The following is a 15,607-nucleotide window of genomic DNA, read 5'->3' as shown; positions in this document are numbered from 1 at the left end:
ACACACGCATCCATGCACACAGACACGCAGGCATACCTACGGGCATTTACAAATCGCAGATGTGACAAGTACAGATCTACCTAAGGCAGCGGAGAAGACATCTCCGAAGGGGTGACATTTAGGTAGAGCCCTGAAAGACATAAAGGGGGCGTCATAGTGAACGGCAAGGACAAGGCCTTGAGGCAGGAAAAAGCCTACCGTATCCTGGGTACTCATGGAACAGCTAGCGTGAGTAAGAAGCAATGAGGCAATAATGGAACTGAGGAGGTGGGAAGCCACGATGAGAGGGAGTCGGCATTTCATTCTGCCGGGAAAAGAACAAATCGGCCTGAACAAGCAAAGTTTGGAGAAAGTCCTGATGGCGGTTGAGAGGGCTGAATGGAGACGGGGGAGGTTGCCAAGAAGGCAACTGAAATTTCTAGAAGCATTTTAAGTTGTTTTTGCGTCAGTATTCAAATCCATTCAGTGAATTACTTACTTAAGTTACTCGTGTACATTTAAACCTGCCATCTTGATCGTGCCCACTGTAGCAGTAAAGCTTGAATATCATATACAGATAAGTGCATGATAGTTATCTGGAAGGCGAAATGGAGGTCTTGAGCTAACTCAGCCTGTGGCTCCAATTACTCCATTTTCTCCTCACCTTCTTTCTCATTATGTGAGGACATTTGCTAATGTGTATAGTTGGCCACGCTTTCTGATTCATGGGGGTTTTTATGTATTTGCTTGTTGGAGTCACTAACATACGTGTAATGGCTTCGATGGGTAGCCCCAATCATTTCGTTTCCGTCGCCCTGGCGATCTCAGATCTGCTTTGATTTAAAATCATGTAGCATTAATTAAGTATGTTGAGTCATCTCTGGGAAGAGTTCACTTGAGAGCAAAACAACAACATCATCCAATAATTGAGGGCTTGTTAACGATTTCCAGCTTCAAGCCAGCAAGCCTTGTGAATTACAGTGGCCTGGTGAGGGGGCCAGGTGCCTGTGTGGCGTTGTCTAGTGTCCTAGGCTGTCTCTGGTGGCCTTCCCATCTTTGAATAAAGGAAGAAAAATTTGTTGGAGACAGGGGTAATCTTTTAAGCTAAGTCATACTAAAGATCCCAATGCCTTCTTAATATATCGCTAGTGATACAAAGCAGTCTTACTTTAGGTTTGCCGGTAAACACACTGGAATCCTGGCTTCCAGGCTGGGCTTTTCCAATGACTCTGCGACTTGTCTAGTTACTTCCCCTTCCTGAGTTTTATTTTCCTTATGTAATCATCTCTGAAGAGATTTTGTTTGGAATAACACGGAGGATGACATTGTAGTGTTTGTGATCCTAGTAAATATTCGGGTAGTTGTTTTATGTAGCCAAAGTTGTATTTGTTGGTAAAAGTTGTGGAGTAAAGCCACTGGATGTTTTGTCAACATAGGGATAAATGTTAACTTCTCCGATTAAAAACATATTTAAAAGGTGCATTGCATTGGGATCATTTTTTTTTATTTTATCAATAACTAAGTTTCGATATAGATTGCTGCTTTCTTTATGTCTAGTTTAAAATGGGAATACTGTATTTCTGTGAACATGAGTAGCTTAGGCCAGGTCATCAGGCTTAGACTTAAACTCCCTTCCCTTGCCGTGGCTGCCCCCCGCACCCTCCCCCCCGTCCTTGATCTTGGTGATTGCTGAGAGACATAGAGAGTGGGGATGGTTTAGTGACAATCCAGTCCTGCTGCTGGGAAACCAATTCTAGATGCAGGCTTGCCCACCTGAATGGTTAGTCAACAGAACACCTTTTATAACAGGCCCTAGTTCTTCCATAAATTGTGCTCCTAACTATCATCTCACCCCTAAGGTCACTTATTCTCGTCCCTTCCATGTCTGAGTATGCCACCTGCCAGTGTCTGTGTGTCTGGATGTGTGGATTTGCGTGCGTGCGCTCGTCTTCTCCCAACTTTCGGCCAGTCCTGTGGGACTTTGGAATTCCCGAGTAGGTGGGCTGGATGATCAAGGCCAAGGGCACTGGCTGTGTGTGTGCAGTTTCCCGGCAGAGGCCCACCCCTCGGTAGCTATGGTCATGGGGCTCAGCAACCTTTCTCAGAGCACGGGCCTCATGGTCCAGAGATCAACCAGGAGCCACTCTTACCATCTTGAATTTCTGAAACTGGAGGAGGCTTTGTGTAAATCCGTTGTCTACCTCAGCACTGGAGTCATCTGTCTACCTCCAAGATTGGATAAATCTAATATTGGGGAGGGTAGCACGAGTCATTGAATACATGTGGACAAATGGTTCAAATGAACAGAAGTGGTTTTCAAAACAGAGCGGTCATGTGCAAGAAGGAAATGCACCAGAAGGGGGAAAATGGCAGAAAACATTAGACTAAGCCAAGGAAAGAAGAATCACATTCTTTTTTCCTCTTTTGATGAGCTTCTTCACGAGCCTCCTCTCCCTTTCATAGAGCTGATGCTCCATGGAAACTTTGCATCCTTAGCCCTTTTTTAAGAGAAATGCAATGAAGGTGCCCACCTGCCCTAGTGCTGGGGTCCCGTGGCAAGTCCCCTGTCCATCCTGTTGCTGTCATTGCACATACAGCCACTGTCCTACTTGAGGGAGCCCTGGGAATAAATGGCTTTGATGTAATAGTTTTAATTTTTTATGCAGAATATCCTCAAGTTCAAAGATTTGATAGACCCGTGTGAGGTGTTGCCTGTACACCGCCACTTTTGCAAGATTGACTTTTTTTCTGTTTTGCCTGAATTGACTGATGTTTGGGGCATTGAGCAGAGACGGCCTGAGACCCAAAGCCGAGCCATTAACTCCCAGATGTTCACAATTTCCCTTTGCACTTGCTGAATTCAATCTGAAGGAAGAACAGGAGGGCGAGAATTTTGTGGAAAGCAATTATCTTGCACTTTTGTGCCCTTCGTGCTTTCCCATCGTGATGAATTTGGGGGCTGGTTCTTGTATCAGTCAGCATGTCGCTTTTATTAGAATTTTGTTGTATGTTACAGATAACCAGTTGTATCTAATTAAACAATAATGATGGCAGCGCAAGGCATTTTCTGGGAATTAATGACCAGCTGGGAAAAGCTGATGGCTGGAGAGTCAGCGAAAGGCTATGAGCTTCAGTCTGCCATTAATCTCCGGAAATGCCCATTTGTGACGTCATTGTTGGTACTGAAACATGATCGTGGGAGACAATGTACTGATGTCTATCAAGTGCTTCTGAATGACAGGTTCCCCGTGTATTATCAAAAAGTTGTTGTCTTCTCACTGCTCCAATTGTCCTTTGATCTTAAAACACGTCTCTTATGTACGGCGCATGAGAATGGAATTTCTCAGCTTCTGTAGAATCATGGGAGTTTCTTTTTTTAAAGGGCTCCAAGTTTGGGAGGTTTCCTTTAAATATTTTGGGTGGTAAAACCAGAATCGGTCTTCAGCTGCGATGCTGGAATTTGATAAGTGTCTATATTATCATAACTATCTGCTCATAGCAGGAAATGGCTGCAAATGTTTTGAATAGCAGCTGTTGCTAGCAAAGATGTGCATTTCACAACGAGATTCTATGGAGTTATAGTCACATTCCTAGTAGATGAAGGGAACTCTCCGCCAGGAAAACTGTGAGGGTGTGCCTATACAATATTTTTGATTACTGCTGCTGAATGCGAGAGGAAAATAGAAAGAGAGCTGACTAAAATATTCATCACCTTCGTGCATAATTCAATGACTTATAAAGGAAGACAACAGTTCCACACACAAGCCATCTATCAAGAACTTGTTCTAAACTCATAATGCTAATTTGGCAGTTTTGTTGGTTTTGATACCATTTTTACCCGAACATGAAAGTAAGTTCTTAAAGGTCATTAAAATCCCAGCCGGTAACGAGCCGGGAGCGTTTTGCCAAACACAGAAGCTTCAGGTCCCACCTAATGTCAACCGTAGGCTGTTTGTAGTTTACAAACACCGCAGCATGATTCTCCCCATAGGAAGCTTGCTGGCGATACGGGTCCTTCTAAATGCATGCTAAGTGTATGCATTTGGGGGAGTAGAATGAGTCAGCCTGCCATTAATCACAGCTTCAGAGGCACTGACTCACTCCTGGCAAAATGGAATGGCCTCACTGGGAAGGGTGTGAAAGAGGAAAAAAAAATCCACTCTGGGGTCAGTTCCCTGTTTCTGCCAACGCGGATCAAATTTGCACCCCCTTGGGTGGGCGGTTTGGGGGCTCAAGAACGCTGCGGTAGACCCCATGAAAGCGGACCCCGTGTTTTTTTTTCCGGGAGAGGGTGCTAGACGTTCACGGTCTTGGCTTGGGAAATGCAGAAAGGGTCTGGAAAGAAAAGGGGAGCCGAGAGGGGCTTGGCGTAGATCTAAGGCCAAAATTAGTGAACCGGGTCCTGGCCTTCCAGCTCCTCAACCAGGTAGGTCTTTGATCCAGATCCACTGTTGGGTGTCGGGCTCGCAACTGGAACCCCTTGTGTTCGTGAAGGGGTTCTGAAGGTCTGAAGAGTATTTGCAACAGCCCCGGTTCTCTTTGCAAATCAAAGGTTAAATAAAGCAGCGCCCTCGAATCTTCTGTCCGGCCCGGTGTATGTTGCACTTGAAGCCAGCCAGGTTCTCCGAGGAAGGAAGCATAAAGGAATGCGCTGATAATTGGTGGACATCACCTGCAAATGTCTATGTTGTATCTGAACTCGAAACAGAGGGATGGGTAGTTGAGTCAGGGCTTTGTTATTTTTAAGCCGGCCCCTAAAAAAGAGCCACTAGCGAGCTGTTACACGGTTTTCTTTGCAACTTTTCTCAGGAATGTTGTTTCTTTAGTCTTCCCTGGGAGTAGATGTGATTTAAGACGTTCGCTGCTTTCTTGAAGCTCTAACTTGAGTTCATTTTGTTATGTGGTGACCACAGTTCTGGATGACGCCCCCCCTGGCACACAGGAATACATTATGTTACGGCAAGATTCCATCCAATCTGCGGAATTAAAGAAAAAAGAGTCCCCCTTTCGTGCTAAGTGTCACGAAATCTTCTGCTGCCCGCTGAAGCAAGTACACCACAAAGAAAACACAGAGCCCGAAGGTTTGTGCACGACGGACGCGTGTTTTGCTTGTTTTCTCTCGTTCTTCTTTCTTTCTCTCTCTTTTCTTTGACTGTGCATTGCCCCCCTGGTGTGCTGTATGTTGTTCGGCCCCTGACATGGTTAGGAGGCCCCTGGCTCGCCGGTGACTGTGTTATGCAGGCTCAGATGGGACGCTGTATAACACAGTCATCCCTGGCACAGCGCGCGGGCAGCCCCCTGCTTCTCGTAGCCCAAAGCGTTTTCCGCTGCTGTCCTGACATTGCCCCATTTTGGCTGCTGAAGTCGCTTGCTCCTGTAGCCAACATCTGGCCACGTCTGTTCCCATCACCTTGCATTCCTGAAACAGCAGTCGGCTGAGGAATGATGCTTCCAAAATGAAATCGTGAGAGGATTGTCCCAAATTTTCTAAGTCTCCTCCACTCCATACGGCTTCTGCATTGCGCTCGAAGAATGCTCATCATCTACTTAGTTTGCCATCGTGAAATGCATGCCTCAAGGAAACTATGAGTAGTTTGTTTTTCCTTTCAGCTCGAGTACAGGTTTGGAAAAGTCCACTTGCCGTAACGTAAACTGAGGTCAATAGCGTGTTCACCGCAATCCGTGCTACAAATCTCTCTCTAAAGTACCTCGTCGGTCTAGAAAGAGCATTCGCACCTTCCCCCACCCCCACCCCCCCACCCCAGGACATTTGAGAAGTGTCCTGTATGTTGCTAATTACTTACTGTGAAACAGCCTCTGTCCCCTGCACATCCGATACCAGTGATGAGGTTTCCGGGCGAACAACAACGAAAGTGACCAAAAAGTGCCCCTGTCCTTTGGCATACACTTTTGCGTAAATGGCTCTGGTGTGATTTCTAAAAGCGACTTTGTCCCTATTTCAAGTTGTCCTTTTGCAACATGCTGGGTCTCTCCCTTACAGCTGTCTTTCTGACCTAGAAAAGAAAATACTGCCATGTGGTTCTGTTTAAAGTTTGGTGGGTAAAGGAAAGTACTCCAAATTGACTCGAGCCCACAGTTCTGGTACCAAGTTCTTTACACCTCAGAGTCTCCCTTCTCCTCGCTTCCCAATGGAGTTCTCCATGTTCATCGGCAAAAAAGGAGAAGTGTACGTTTTTCTGTGTTCATTTGTATTTCAGCAATAGACTAGAGCGTTTACGTTTGTTACTGCCCATACTGTGGTATCCAAGCTGTCTCCTTTGGGTAGGAGTTCTGATGTCAGCCCTTGCTCATCTGGAGATGTAAATGGTGACCCCTTTACAGTGAGTAAACGAAATCTTTTGGTGGGTTAGTACAGAAGATGCCAACTTGATCTTATGCTTCAATGAAACAAAAGCTTTCAACCAGTGACAATTACTTTACTATATACGATGCACTGCAATATTTTCTGCTTTCTTTTCTCTAAAAGAAAAGAGTTGACAAGAGCCCGAAGGTTTGTGCACGACGGACGCGTGTTTTGCTTGTTTTCTCTTGTTCTTCTTTCTTTCTTACAAGTGTGTGTTTACAAGTATAAAACCAGTATCCGTATGAGAGATCTATGCCGTTTATTATATAATGATATACATTAAACATATATAATATAATGGAATATTCGTGTTACAGATGCTATACTGTTTTTCTACTTGCACATCAGCCTGAAAAACCAATTTTGATTTGAGCAAGAAAAAGAAGCAATTTAAGAAGCACCTGGTTAAATTCAGTCAAGCAAGCAGTTAGAAACTTACTTCAAATTGTTTTAACAATACTCAGATTTAAGGAAAATACAGTTGAATAACTAAATTTACACCCCCATCCCTTTTCTTATTACATACGATTTTTCAGGCTCTGTGAATTTGCAAAATATCATCTGGAGCGTATTGTGTTTACCGTTACGAATGTTTTCAGACATGAAGAATCCTTTAGAGAACGGGTAGCAGTTAAACTCCTTAGACAAGGTTTGGACAATTTTTAATCTGTCGTTTCATCCACACATTCAGTGGCTGCCACCGTGCTTAATGTGACTGTCATTCTTTCACTTGTATGCTTTGATTTTCCTGATCTTGCCCTCCTCCAGGTCCCCTGGAATAGTGAAGCTAATATCTCCCTCCTCACTCCTGTGGGTGATGTGTAAATAGTATCAGACCCATTATAGGTTTTCTGGAATGACATTTGAATACTGTTTACAATTTCGCCGTACTCCCTTCAAACAAGGTCCCAGAAGTTAATGGCAGACCCAGACCTTGAAATGAAAACACTCTGTACAAATTAGCAGGGTCCCGAAGACCTTAGACGGGGACGAAAGCGATCGTGCTGTGGAAGAGATCTAGGATAAATCAGGAAACTATGCCAACAAATGAGCATGCTTACTTCACGTAGGATACCAAAGCTCGTCATTTCCAGGAGGTGGAGTGACCGCGGGTTTGGAAGGGCTCGGTGGTCATTCTGGAAGATGTTTGTTTTCGAGGCCGCAAAGTACAGTCATTAGTTTTCGCTTAAGGTTGCTATAACATGTTGTTACAGTTGGTAGAAACGAAAGGCCTCTTTAATACAAACAGAATCTCAGTTCCAAACTATATCCACACCTTGAAACATGTCAATATCATGTGAAGCATTTTGAAGAGAGTTCCTCTCGTGGTATCTGTGCCAAAGCATGAGACCTTAATTGACCTTGGCTGTGGGTGCCCACCGGTCCCACCTCATGTGAAGGCAATGGACAGGATCTGTGCAATGCCAACCTTGGCAGTATGACCCCCTTCTAATGAGGTGGTTTTTCTATAACCCTCAAGCGAGAAATGAAAACTTCTTTGAAACTTGAGAGGAAAATAAAAGTTTGAATGGGGTAAGTTTTGGAAATGATGAAACTAGGCTAAAGAGCTTTATGTACGTTGTGATAAAGTTGCCATTAATTTTCTTCTTACTGAATTGATAGAAACCGACCAACTCTTTTTATGTTATTATAGACCAAGTCTTGGTGTTTCTTTTGATTGGTGACGTCTTTGTGAGGGCCAGATGATTCTCATAGTTTATGACCGCTTGAGATTTGGTACAGATCGTTTATTTACGGTTCACGGTCTTCTCTCTTTTAAAAGGTATTTTTGTATTGTGTCCAGGGACCTCAGAATGCACGTGAAATCATACATTGAAGGACGGAAATATCCCGCTGGCTTTTCAGGATACACTAAGGCCAAATTGCACTTTGCCAAAACCAGGTTTCTATTTCTGAACAGCCCGTTCCAAAATAAGTTCTTTAATCTGTTCCGAATGCTTGTGATTTTCAGTGATGTGATTATTTCCATAAAAACCACTTATGATGTAATCTTATGTGAGTACCGGAATTTGGCCGAAGACACACATACAAGTGTCTGAGCGTCTATCGTGGCTCAGTACCAACAACGCTCTGTTGTAAGAAAGCCACATGGAGAGGGGAGGTTATTACCAAAATCTTGTTTTCTTACTGTTCCAGGAGCCTTTTGGCAAGAGAAAAGACAAGCCTTGTAGCTTTCTTCTTTCTTTCGTTGTCGTGTGTGCCAAAATGAAATCACTGATTTAGAGTAACTTTTGAAAGCCAGTCTATTATCCTCATAGCTGCTGCTTCCTAAATGCCAGTCATAGGGCGTTTACTGATGTTTGAAGGTTGTTCAAAAGAATCACACCAAGATACCCGGGCTTGCAAGGTGACACTGTTGAAAATCTACTGAGAAACATAAATCATGGATTTCCAGCCTTTGCTTTTAGGATTAAAAATCCTGATTACCATAGTAAATTTGAAGGAGTTAACACAATACAGGAAAATGTGATGGAGCGCAGGGGTTTGTCACCCACCGTCTTTTAATCAAGCATTTGGCTTTTTTCTTACAGTCCTGCTTTCCTGTGATTTAAATATCTATATATTCCATCTCCCTCAGGACGTCTATAACCTTTTAATTCAGAGAGGCATCCAACCGTAGTGACTTTGGTTGGAGGAGAAGAGAATCTGTGCTCCAGAGTGGTGATGAGGTACGGCAGATTTTACCAACCAAAAGAAAGCCAAATGTTAAGGGGCCATATTTGTAACTAGCGCCAATGACTGCCACTCTCATGTCGCCTTGGTTTCTTTACACCAGAAAGAGAATATGATCCCATGGATATCATCAGTCTGGCCTCAGTGGTAGGGGAGGAGGAAGGTAGAAGAATATTAAGGAAACAGGCGAAGGGAAATGTCTTTATTTCCATCCTTAGCTTTTCTTCAACGTTGTTGTCTCCTGTCTTCCTCATTTTAATAATAATTAACCTTTTGAGAGCAATGGGTCTCATAGCATTTGGCTTACTAGTTTGATAAAAAACCAAGCAACCTCTGATGCTTGATACCTTGAAAACGTCTTGACTTTCAGAACGGATGTAACTGGGTTCCATATCTGTCCCCTTGAGGACGAGAATCGAGGGGGTTTTCCTCTTTTATTAGAAAAACATGGAGCCGTATGTTCGGGTGACTCTGAAGAGATACAAGACTTTATTCTTAATCTTTTCATTTCAAAATAACTATCACTTAGGGTCACCTTGCCTTTGATGTAGTACCTGCAGGATGACAAAACAGCACCGGAGAGTTTTCTTTGCTCATTGAAGCAAATGGCAGCTTAATTGCAGAGTCACAAGAAGGATTTCAAAACCGGTCCAAATTGAAGCCAAATTAAAGCCAGAAATCTGAAGGCCTTGGTGATTAGTAATGAATAAACACTATCCTCTCCCCAGAAAGTATTCAAATGTGTTCCTCTCTGTTGCATGTCAGCTAATTCTTTTTTAAAAAAAATTTTTTTTAACGTTTACCTATTATTAAGAGACAGAGACACACAGAGCATGAGCAGGGGAGGGGCCGAGAGATGGAAAGATCCAGAATCGGAAGCAGGCTCCAGGCTCTGAGCGGTCCGCACAGAGCCCGACGCGGGGCTCGAACTCACGGACCGGGAGATCATGACCCGAGCCGAAGTCGGACGCTTAACCGACTGAGCCACCCGGGTGCCCCTCAGCTAATTCTTAATAGACAACTTATGTCCTAAAGCATCAGGAAACTAGTAACAGCACATTCTCTCTTGGGTCCTATTTCCCACCTATGGCAGCAAACACGAAATCCAGTCATATTTGGGGAGATAGTCTCTTCTCTCTGGAAAACTCATAATTTGATCAAGGAAGTATACTTAACAGCCAGTAATTCAGTTTCAGGCCAGGATGGGCATTTATTATTCTCTTTTTAGTCATATGCATCTCAACTCCATCTCCAGGCTGACCTTTACAGTAGAAACTAACAACCGTTCATTTCTAGAAAAGATGACTCGCTTTCTAAAGCAACAGGCCTCCTTTCTTACTTGAGCCTAGGTGTTTCCATCGAGCTGGCGGTGACGTTTTCCTGAGAAGAAGTGGTCTCTCCTTTACAACTCTCTTGGCTGAGGTTTTCCTTGGTTAATATTGAAGGCAAATATTTCCCGTGCAAAGCCAACACTGATGACCCGTTTCAAGTTTTTTGTGGGTTTTTTTTTTTTTAATGTTTAAAATAACACCACCCTGGGAGAACGCTCTGAATGGTTTATTGGCCGAATAACAGTGTATGGTGACGATTTTAATTAAAAAAAAATAAAGTGAAAATCCAAGTGCCGATACTTGAAACCATTATCCGTCCATTGGGGATTGTTTCTGAGGGTCTGATCCCTCAGCGACTCCTCGTTGTTGTTTTCTTTTTCTCTTCACAGCCAGTTGATAAGCCACGTAAGAAAATATGCCATTCTGACCCAGCATGATAGGAGCCAAGTAGGCTGTGTTCCTTGTCCGAAAAGGCATGGCCCGAATGACTTTTAGCTGTTTGCCCAAATCCAGCTCAACCCTAATGTATGGAGGTCTCCCTGTATTAAGGGGACACACGGGAATGTGCCGCTGTCTCTGCTTCACTTGTCACCTCGTCTTTTGTTTTCAGTGATAACTTGATGGCCTGGTTGAAGAGAATGCGGGACTAATTATACTCTCTTTCACATGTTCTTCAATAATTAGCCGATGGATATTTTCCAAATGATGTTTCCTGAAACACTGATCGTGCATCTCTGTGAAAAGACAGATTCTGTGGTCACATACATATTTCCCAAATTCCATGCCACTCGTAGAGGGTCTGAATTCATCAGAAGAGAATGTGAAAGGTTTTGAGGAGTCTTACAGGTCAGGAATCTTACTTTGGGCGATTCAGTGGCGAACATCTTCCAGCTACCAAACACGGTTTGTTTGTAACACCTATCCATGTCCCCCAAACATACTTCGGGGAGCACCGTGCTGGGCATCAGTGTATTCCTCGTCAAAGCTGAGCTTTGAGATGCAATGTGTAGCTTTGACGAGGAATACACTTCAGAAAATGAATGGTGGCCCCCACCCACTGTCTTTAGGGAAGTGCTCCTCAAAGTGTGGTTCGTGGATCGGTGCTGGGTCTGAAATTATGCCTTCCAAGTCAGTGCTGAGATAAGGAGCTTGTGCCAGAATGTAAATCCACGCCCTTCTTTCTTCATCAAGAGAGCCTTACTGTCTTGCTGTGGAAAAACAGTGTCAGCTGAAGGAAATAAAAAGTGTGCTTAGTGGCAGAGTTCACAGATCAGCGCTAAGTCTGCAGACCATACTTTGAGTGACGCTGCTTCAGATCGCTTCGATGACTCTCAACCTTGCTACACACTGGAATCACCTGAGGACCTTTGAAATAATATTGATGCCTGAGTCCAACACCAGACCAAAACCAACCACCTGAGCAACAACTTGTCCAGACGAAAACCCTGCAAAATCTCTTGTGGAAGAGGTAGTGTTTAAAAAGCTCCCCAGGTGATTCTAATGTGCTAACAGCGTTGGGATCACTGCCTTGGGAAAAAATCACCTTGGCATAAGGTCTGGTGTGTGACGTCAACGTCAATTCGGCATTCTTATCATGCTGATTGCATGGGCCTCTTTAGGAGGTGCCCTGTGATGAGAGGGCAATGCTGGACAGGCAGCACTTATATGACCTTTAGAACTCATGGCCATGTAAGGTAGCCATCATTCCCAACACACACGCATGCACACACATGCATACACACTCACACACACACACACACACACACACACACCCCTTTCCGTTGATTGTTTCCTTTGCTGTGCCTTTTGTTTTTATGAAGCCCCAAGAGTTTCTTTTTGCTTTTGTTTCCTTTGCCTCAGGAGACATACCTAGTAAGAAGTTGCTTCAGCTGATGTCAAAGAGATTACTGCCTGTGTCCTCCTCTAGGACGTTAACCGTGTCCCGTCTCACATCTAGATCTTTCTTCCATTTTGAATTTATGTTTGTGCGTGGTGTAAGAAAGTGGTCCGGTTTCACTCGTTGCACGTTGCCGCCCCATCTTCCCAACACATTTGTTGAAGAGACGGTCTTTTTTGTCCACTGGATATTCTTTGTTACTTTGTCGAAGATTAGTTGACCATATGGTTGTGGGTTCATTTCTGGGTTTTCTGTGTGGTCTATTGATCTATGTGTCTATTTTTATGCCAGTACCATATTGTCTTGGTCACTAGAACTTTGCGATATAACTTGAAGTATGGAATTGTGATGCCTCCAGCTTTGCTTTGCCTTTTCAAGGTTGCTCTGACTATCCGGGGTCTTTTGTGGTCCCATACAAATTTTAGGATTGTTTGTTCTAGCTCTGTGCAGAATGCTGGTGTTATTTTGATAGGGATTGCATTCAATGTGTAGATTGCTTTGGGTAGTGTAGACATTTTAACAACGTTTGTTCTTCCAATCCATGAGCATGGAATGCTTTTCCATTTCTTTGTGTCATCTTTAATTACCTTCATCAGCATTTTATAGTTTTCAGAGTACAGATCTTTCACCTCTTTGGTTAGGTTTATTCCTAGGTATCTTATGGTTTTTGGTGCACTTGTACATGGGATTGATTCCTTGATTTCTTTCTGCTGCTTCATTATTGGCACACACCCCTTCCTGAAGTTTTCCTGCCTCTGCTGCTCTGTGCTTTTAGAGAAATAATCAGCCTTCTCCATAGGAGCGTGGTAATCTGCCACCTTGTGACCAACCTCCTTTCTTGCAAGCAATTGCTGCAACACGTGTCTTCTCAAACCATGATCCAGCTTGCGAATGTGGGTGGAAGAGTTCCTCGGGACCACGTATGTGTGTACTTGAAGAAGAAGATGGAGAAGGAGAAGAGTGTGCAAACATGCCAGGAACGTACTACCGTTTCTTCGCTCGATTGCTCCCGCTCCCGGGTGAGATTGCAAAATTTGGCTCAAACTGCTCATGACCTGGGTGTCTGTCCCTGAGTTACACCCGAGGCTGTCGTGACTGTAGCATTGCCCTCTTACCACGTACACACCAGCTACCACGGCATCAAATTAGTACAGCAGCATGTATGGGAGACTGACTTTGATACGATTGGGACACTTTAATTGCTATCCATGATTCTAAATCGTTCCTAGCACCATATATTACACTGGTTCAGGTATTCATTTATTATACTCTACAGCATTTCTTAGCTTGCTCGAGAATACACAGCTTGAATAATGCCCGCGGGAAAGTGTGGAACAAGAGGTATAACATCCTGCATTTTATCAACACTTACCCTTGTCTTGCTTCACAGCTGATATCCGCACTCACTCCAACACATCAAAATCACATGTCCACTTCCAGCCATGTGCTAGCATATTTCTACTTACGAGCCCCAGCTATTTTAAGATATATATTCTTGGAATGGCTCCAGGTCAATCTTCAAGTCCATCCAGCTTTGGAAGCGACAAGTGTACATTGGCTGAAAGTCCAGATCTCCCGCGGAGGAAGGGGAAGAACACGGATCCACGTAGCTGCCTCTCTCTATAGTGAGAACACTGTGCAAAGCAACCTTAGGGCCATGATCACAAAATCCCTGTAAGGTAGGGCTGCTACCAACATTTGACAGATGCCCAAACTAAGATACAGGAAGTTGAAGTCACTTCCCTAATAAATGACAGGACTTGATTTGAACCTGGTTTTTCTGGCCTCTGAGGCCCATGCTTTTTCCCTCCGTGGCCTCTCCATATATCCAGTTTCCCCCCTCTTGCCTTCTACATGAGTTTATTGTCTAACAGCAATTTTAGCGCAGAAGAGATCTGTTAGGTTGAAAGGAACGAAATGCCGTCCACACTCCATTCTCAATCTGTGCTATGAAAAGGAGCTCCCATAAGTAGAAGGGACTCAGGAGGTAGTTGTTAGTTCTCTGGGCCTGGCATTGGATGTAGTGAAACACTCAAAGGTAGGAGGTGAAATGCCCCTTACCTTCAAGGGGGTGATGACTTTGTCTAGGACACACACACACACACACACACACACACAACCAGTATAATGATTGGCGAATAGCTAAATTCAGTTAGAATGCAATAAAACTGTCCTTAGATAAAAAACATAAACAGGAAGGGGTGCCTAGGTGGCTCTGTCGGTTAAGTGTCTGGCTCTTGGTTTCGGCTCGGGTCATGATCTCACAGTTTGTGAGTTTGAGCCCCGCGTCAGGCTCTGCGCTGACAGCGTGGAGCCTGTGCTTGGGATTCTGGATTCTGTCTCTCTCCCTCTCTCTCTCTGCTCCCCCCCCCCCACTCTCTCTGTGTCTTTCTCAAAATAAAGAATAAACTTTAAAATATTTTTTGAAAAAACATAAACACATAAACAGGTTACTTGCCTAATCTCCTTTCTTTAAGCCAAGAGCCACTCCTCCCCTATAATGCTAGAACTGAGGAAAGATGTCATTTCTAATTACTAAAGAGCTGATTCTGCTGCCGAATGTTTTCTCGGCTCAAGAAAATTGCCACCAGTGACAGAAATGTTATTAAGACTTGCTCTGAGCATTTCCATAAGATTAGGTGTTACCTAGAGGTCGGATATTAGCAATGAATTCTCTTTCATCACTTGCTGGAGCCCCACTTTCTAGCCTAAGGTAAAGGATAATAAAAATAGTAATTGACAATTAAGCAGAATTTACTACGTGCCAAGCATTTTTACCTAACACTGCCTTAATTCTCGCAACAGTCCTTGGAGGCAAGTAGGTATTGTTTTTCCGCCATGTTATGGATGAGGACACTGAGTCAGATTAAAGGAAGTAACTTGTCCAGTGTCGCCTTGCGCCTGCTCTCAGAGGAACAATAGATTAAAAAGGTGGCATGTTCTCCAAAGAGAAACATCCAGATGTCACATGAAAATGTTGGCAGGGCAAATTCCCATCAAATTTGACTTGGTCAGAATGCTTTCCACGCTGTAGCATCAGAGTTGAGATTTATTCACTGTGCTGGTATACATTTATTTAGCTGTGGGCCGGGCCTTCATCACCTCAGGCCACCTCATCTTCCACCTCAAGACATCGTCTCACGAAACAGCCGTTGACCTAAATCCCTGGATGATGAAACCTTCATTACAAAGCGAGAACCGACTTAAGGCATGTGACCAAAAAGCCCCGCCAAACTGGGTTGGGTCCCTGTCAAGATACTGTTCTGTGCGACCTTCACGAGGAGCCAGGTTGCGTGAAATGCAAGTCCCTCCAGAAGCATGAAGAAGGAGGTCTCGGGAGTT

At 44.0% G+C, this 15,607-nt stretch overlaps 1 protein-coding gene across 4 annotated transcripts in view; it reads left to right on the top strand.

Annotated features, from left to right (window-relative positions):
- The window catches only part of FGF13 (fibroblast growth factor 13), a 465,748-nt gene that overhangs the window by 279,344 nt on the left and 170,797 nt on the right, over positions 1–15,607 (top strand). For 3 of the 4 annotated variants that reach the window (XM_045051000.1, XM_023249008.2, XM_045051002.1), the window contains exon 3: positions 4,893–5,060. The exons of the other annotated variant lie outside the window; for it this stretch is intronic. In XM_045051000.1, coding sequence (XP_044906935.1) covers positions 4,893–5,060 — 168 coding nt within the window. The remainder of the gene's footprint in view (positions 1–4,892; positions 5,061–15,607) is intronic. 4 annotated transcript variants of the gene reach the window in all.

This window comes from Felis catus, chromosome X (genome assembly GCF_018350175.1).
Source record: "Felis catus isolate Fca126 chromosome X, F.catus_Fca126_mat1.0, whole genome shotgun sequence".
In the NCBI taxonomy this organism is placed as follows: Eukaryota; Metazoa; Chordata; class Mammalia; order Carnivora; family Felidae; genus Felis; species Felis catus.
Note: the sequence above shows the minus strand (reverse complement) of the source record. Positions and strands in the feature narration are given on the sequence as shown.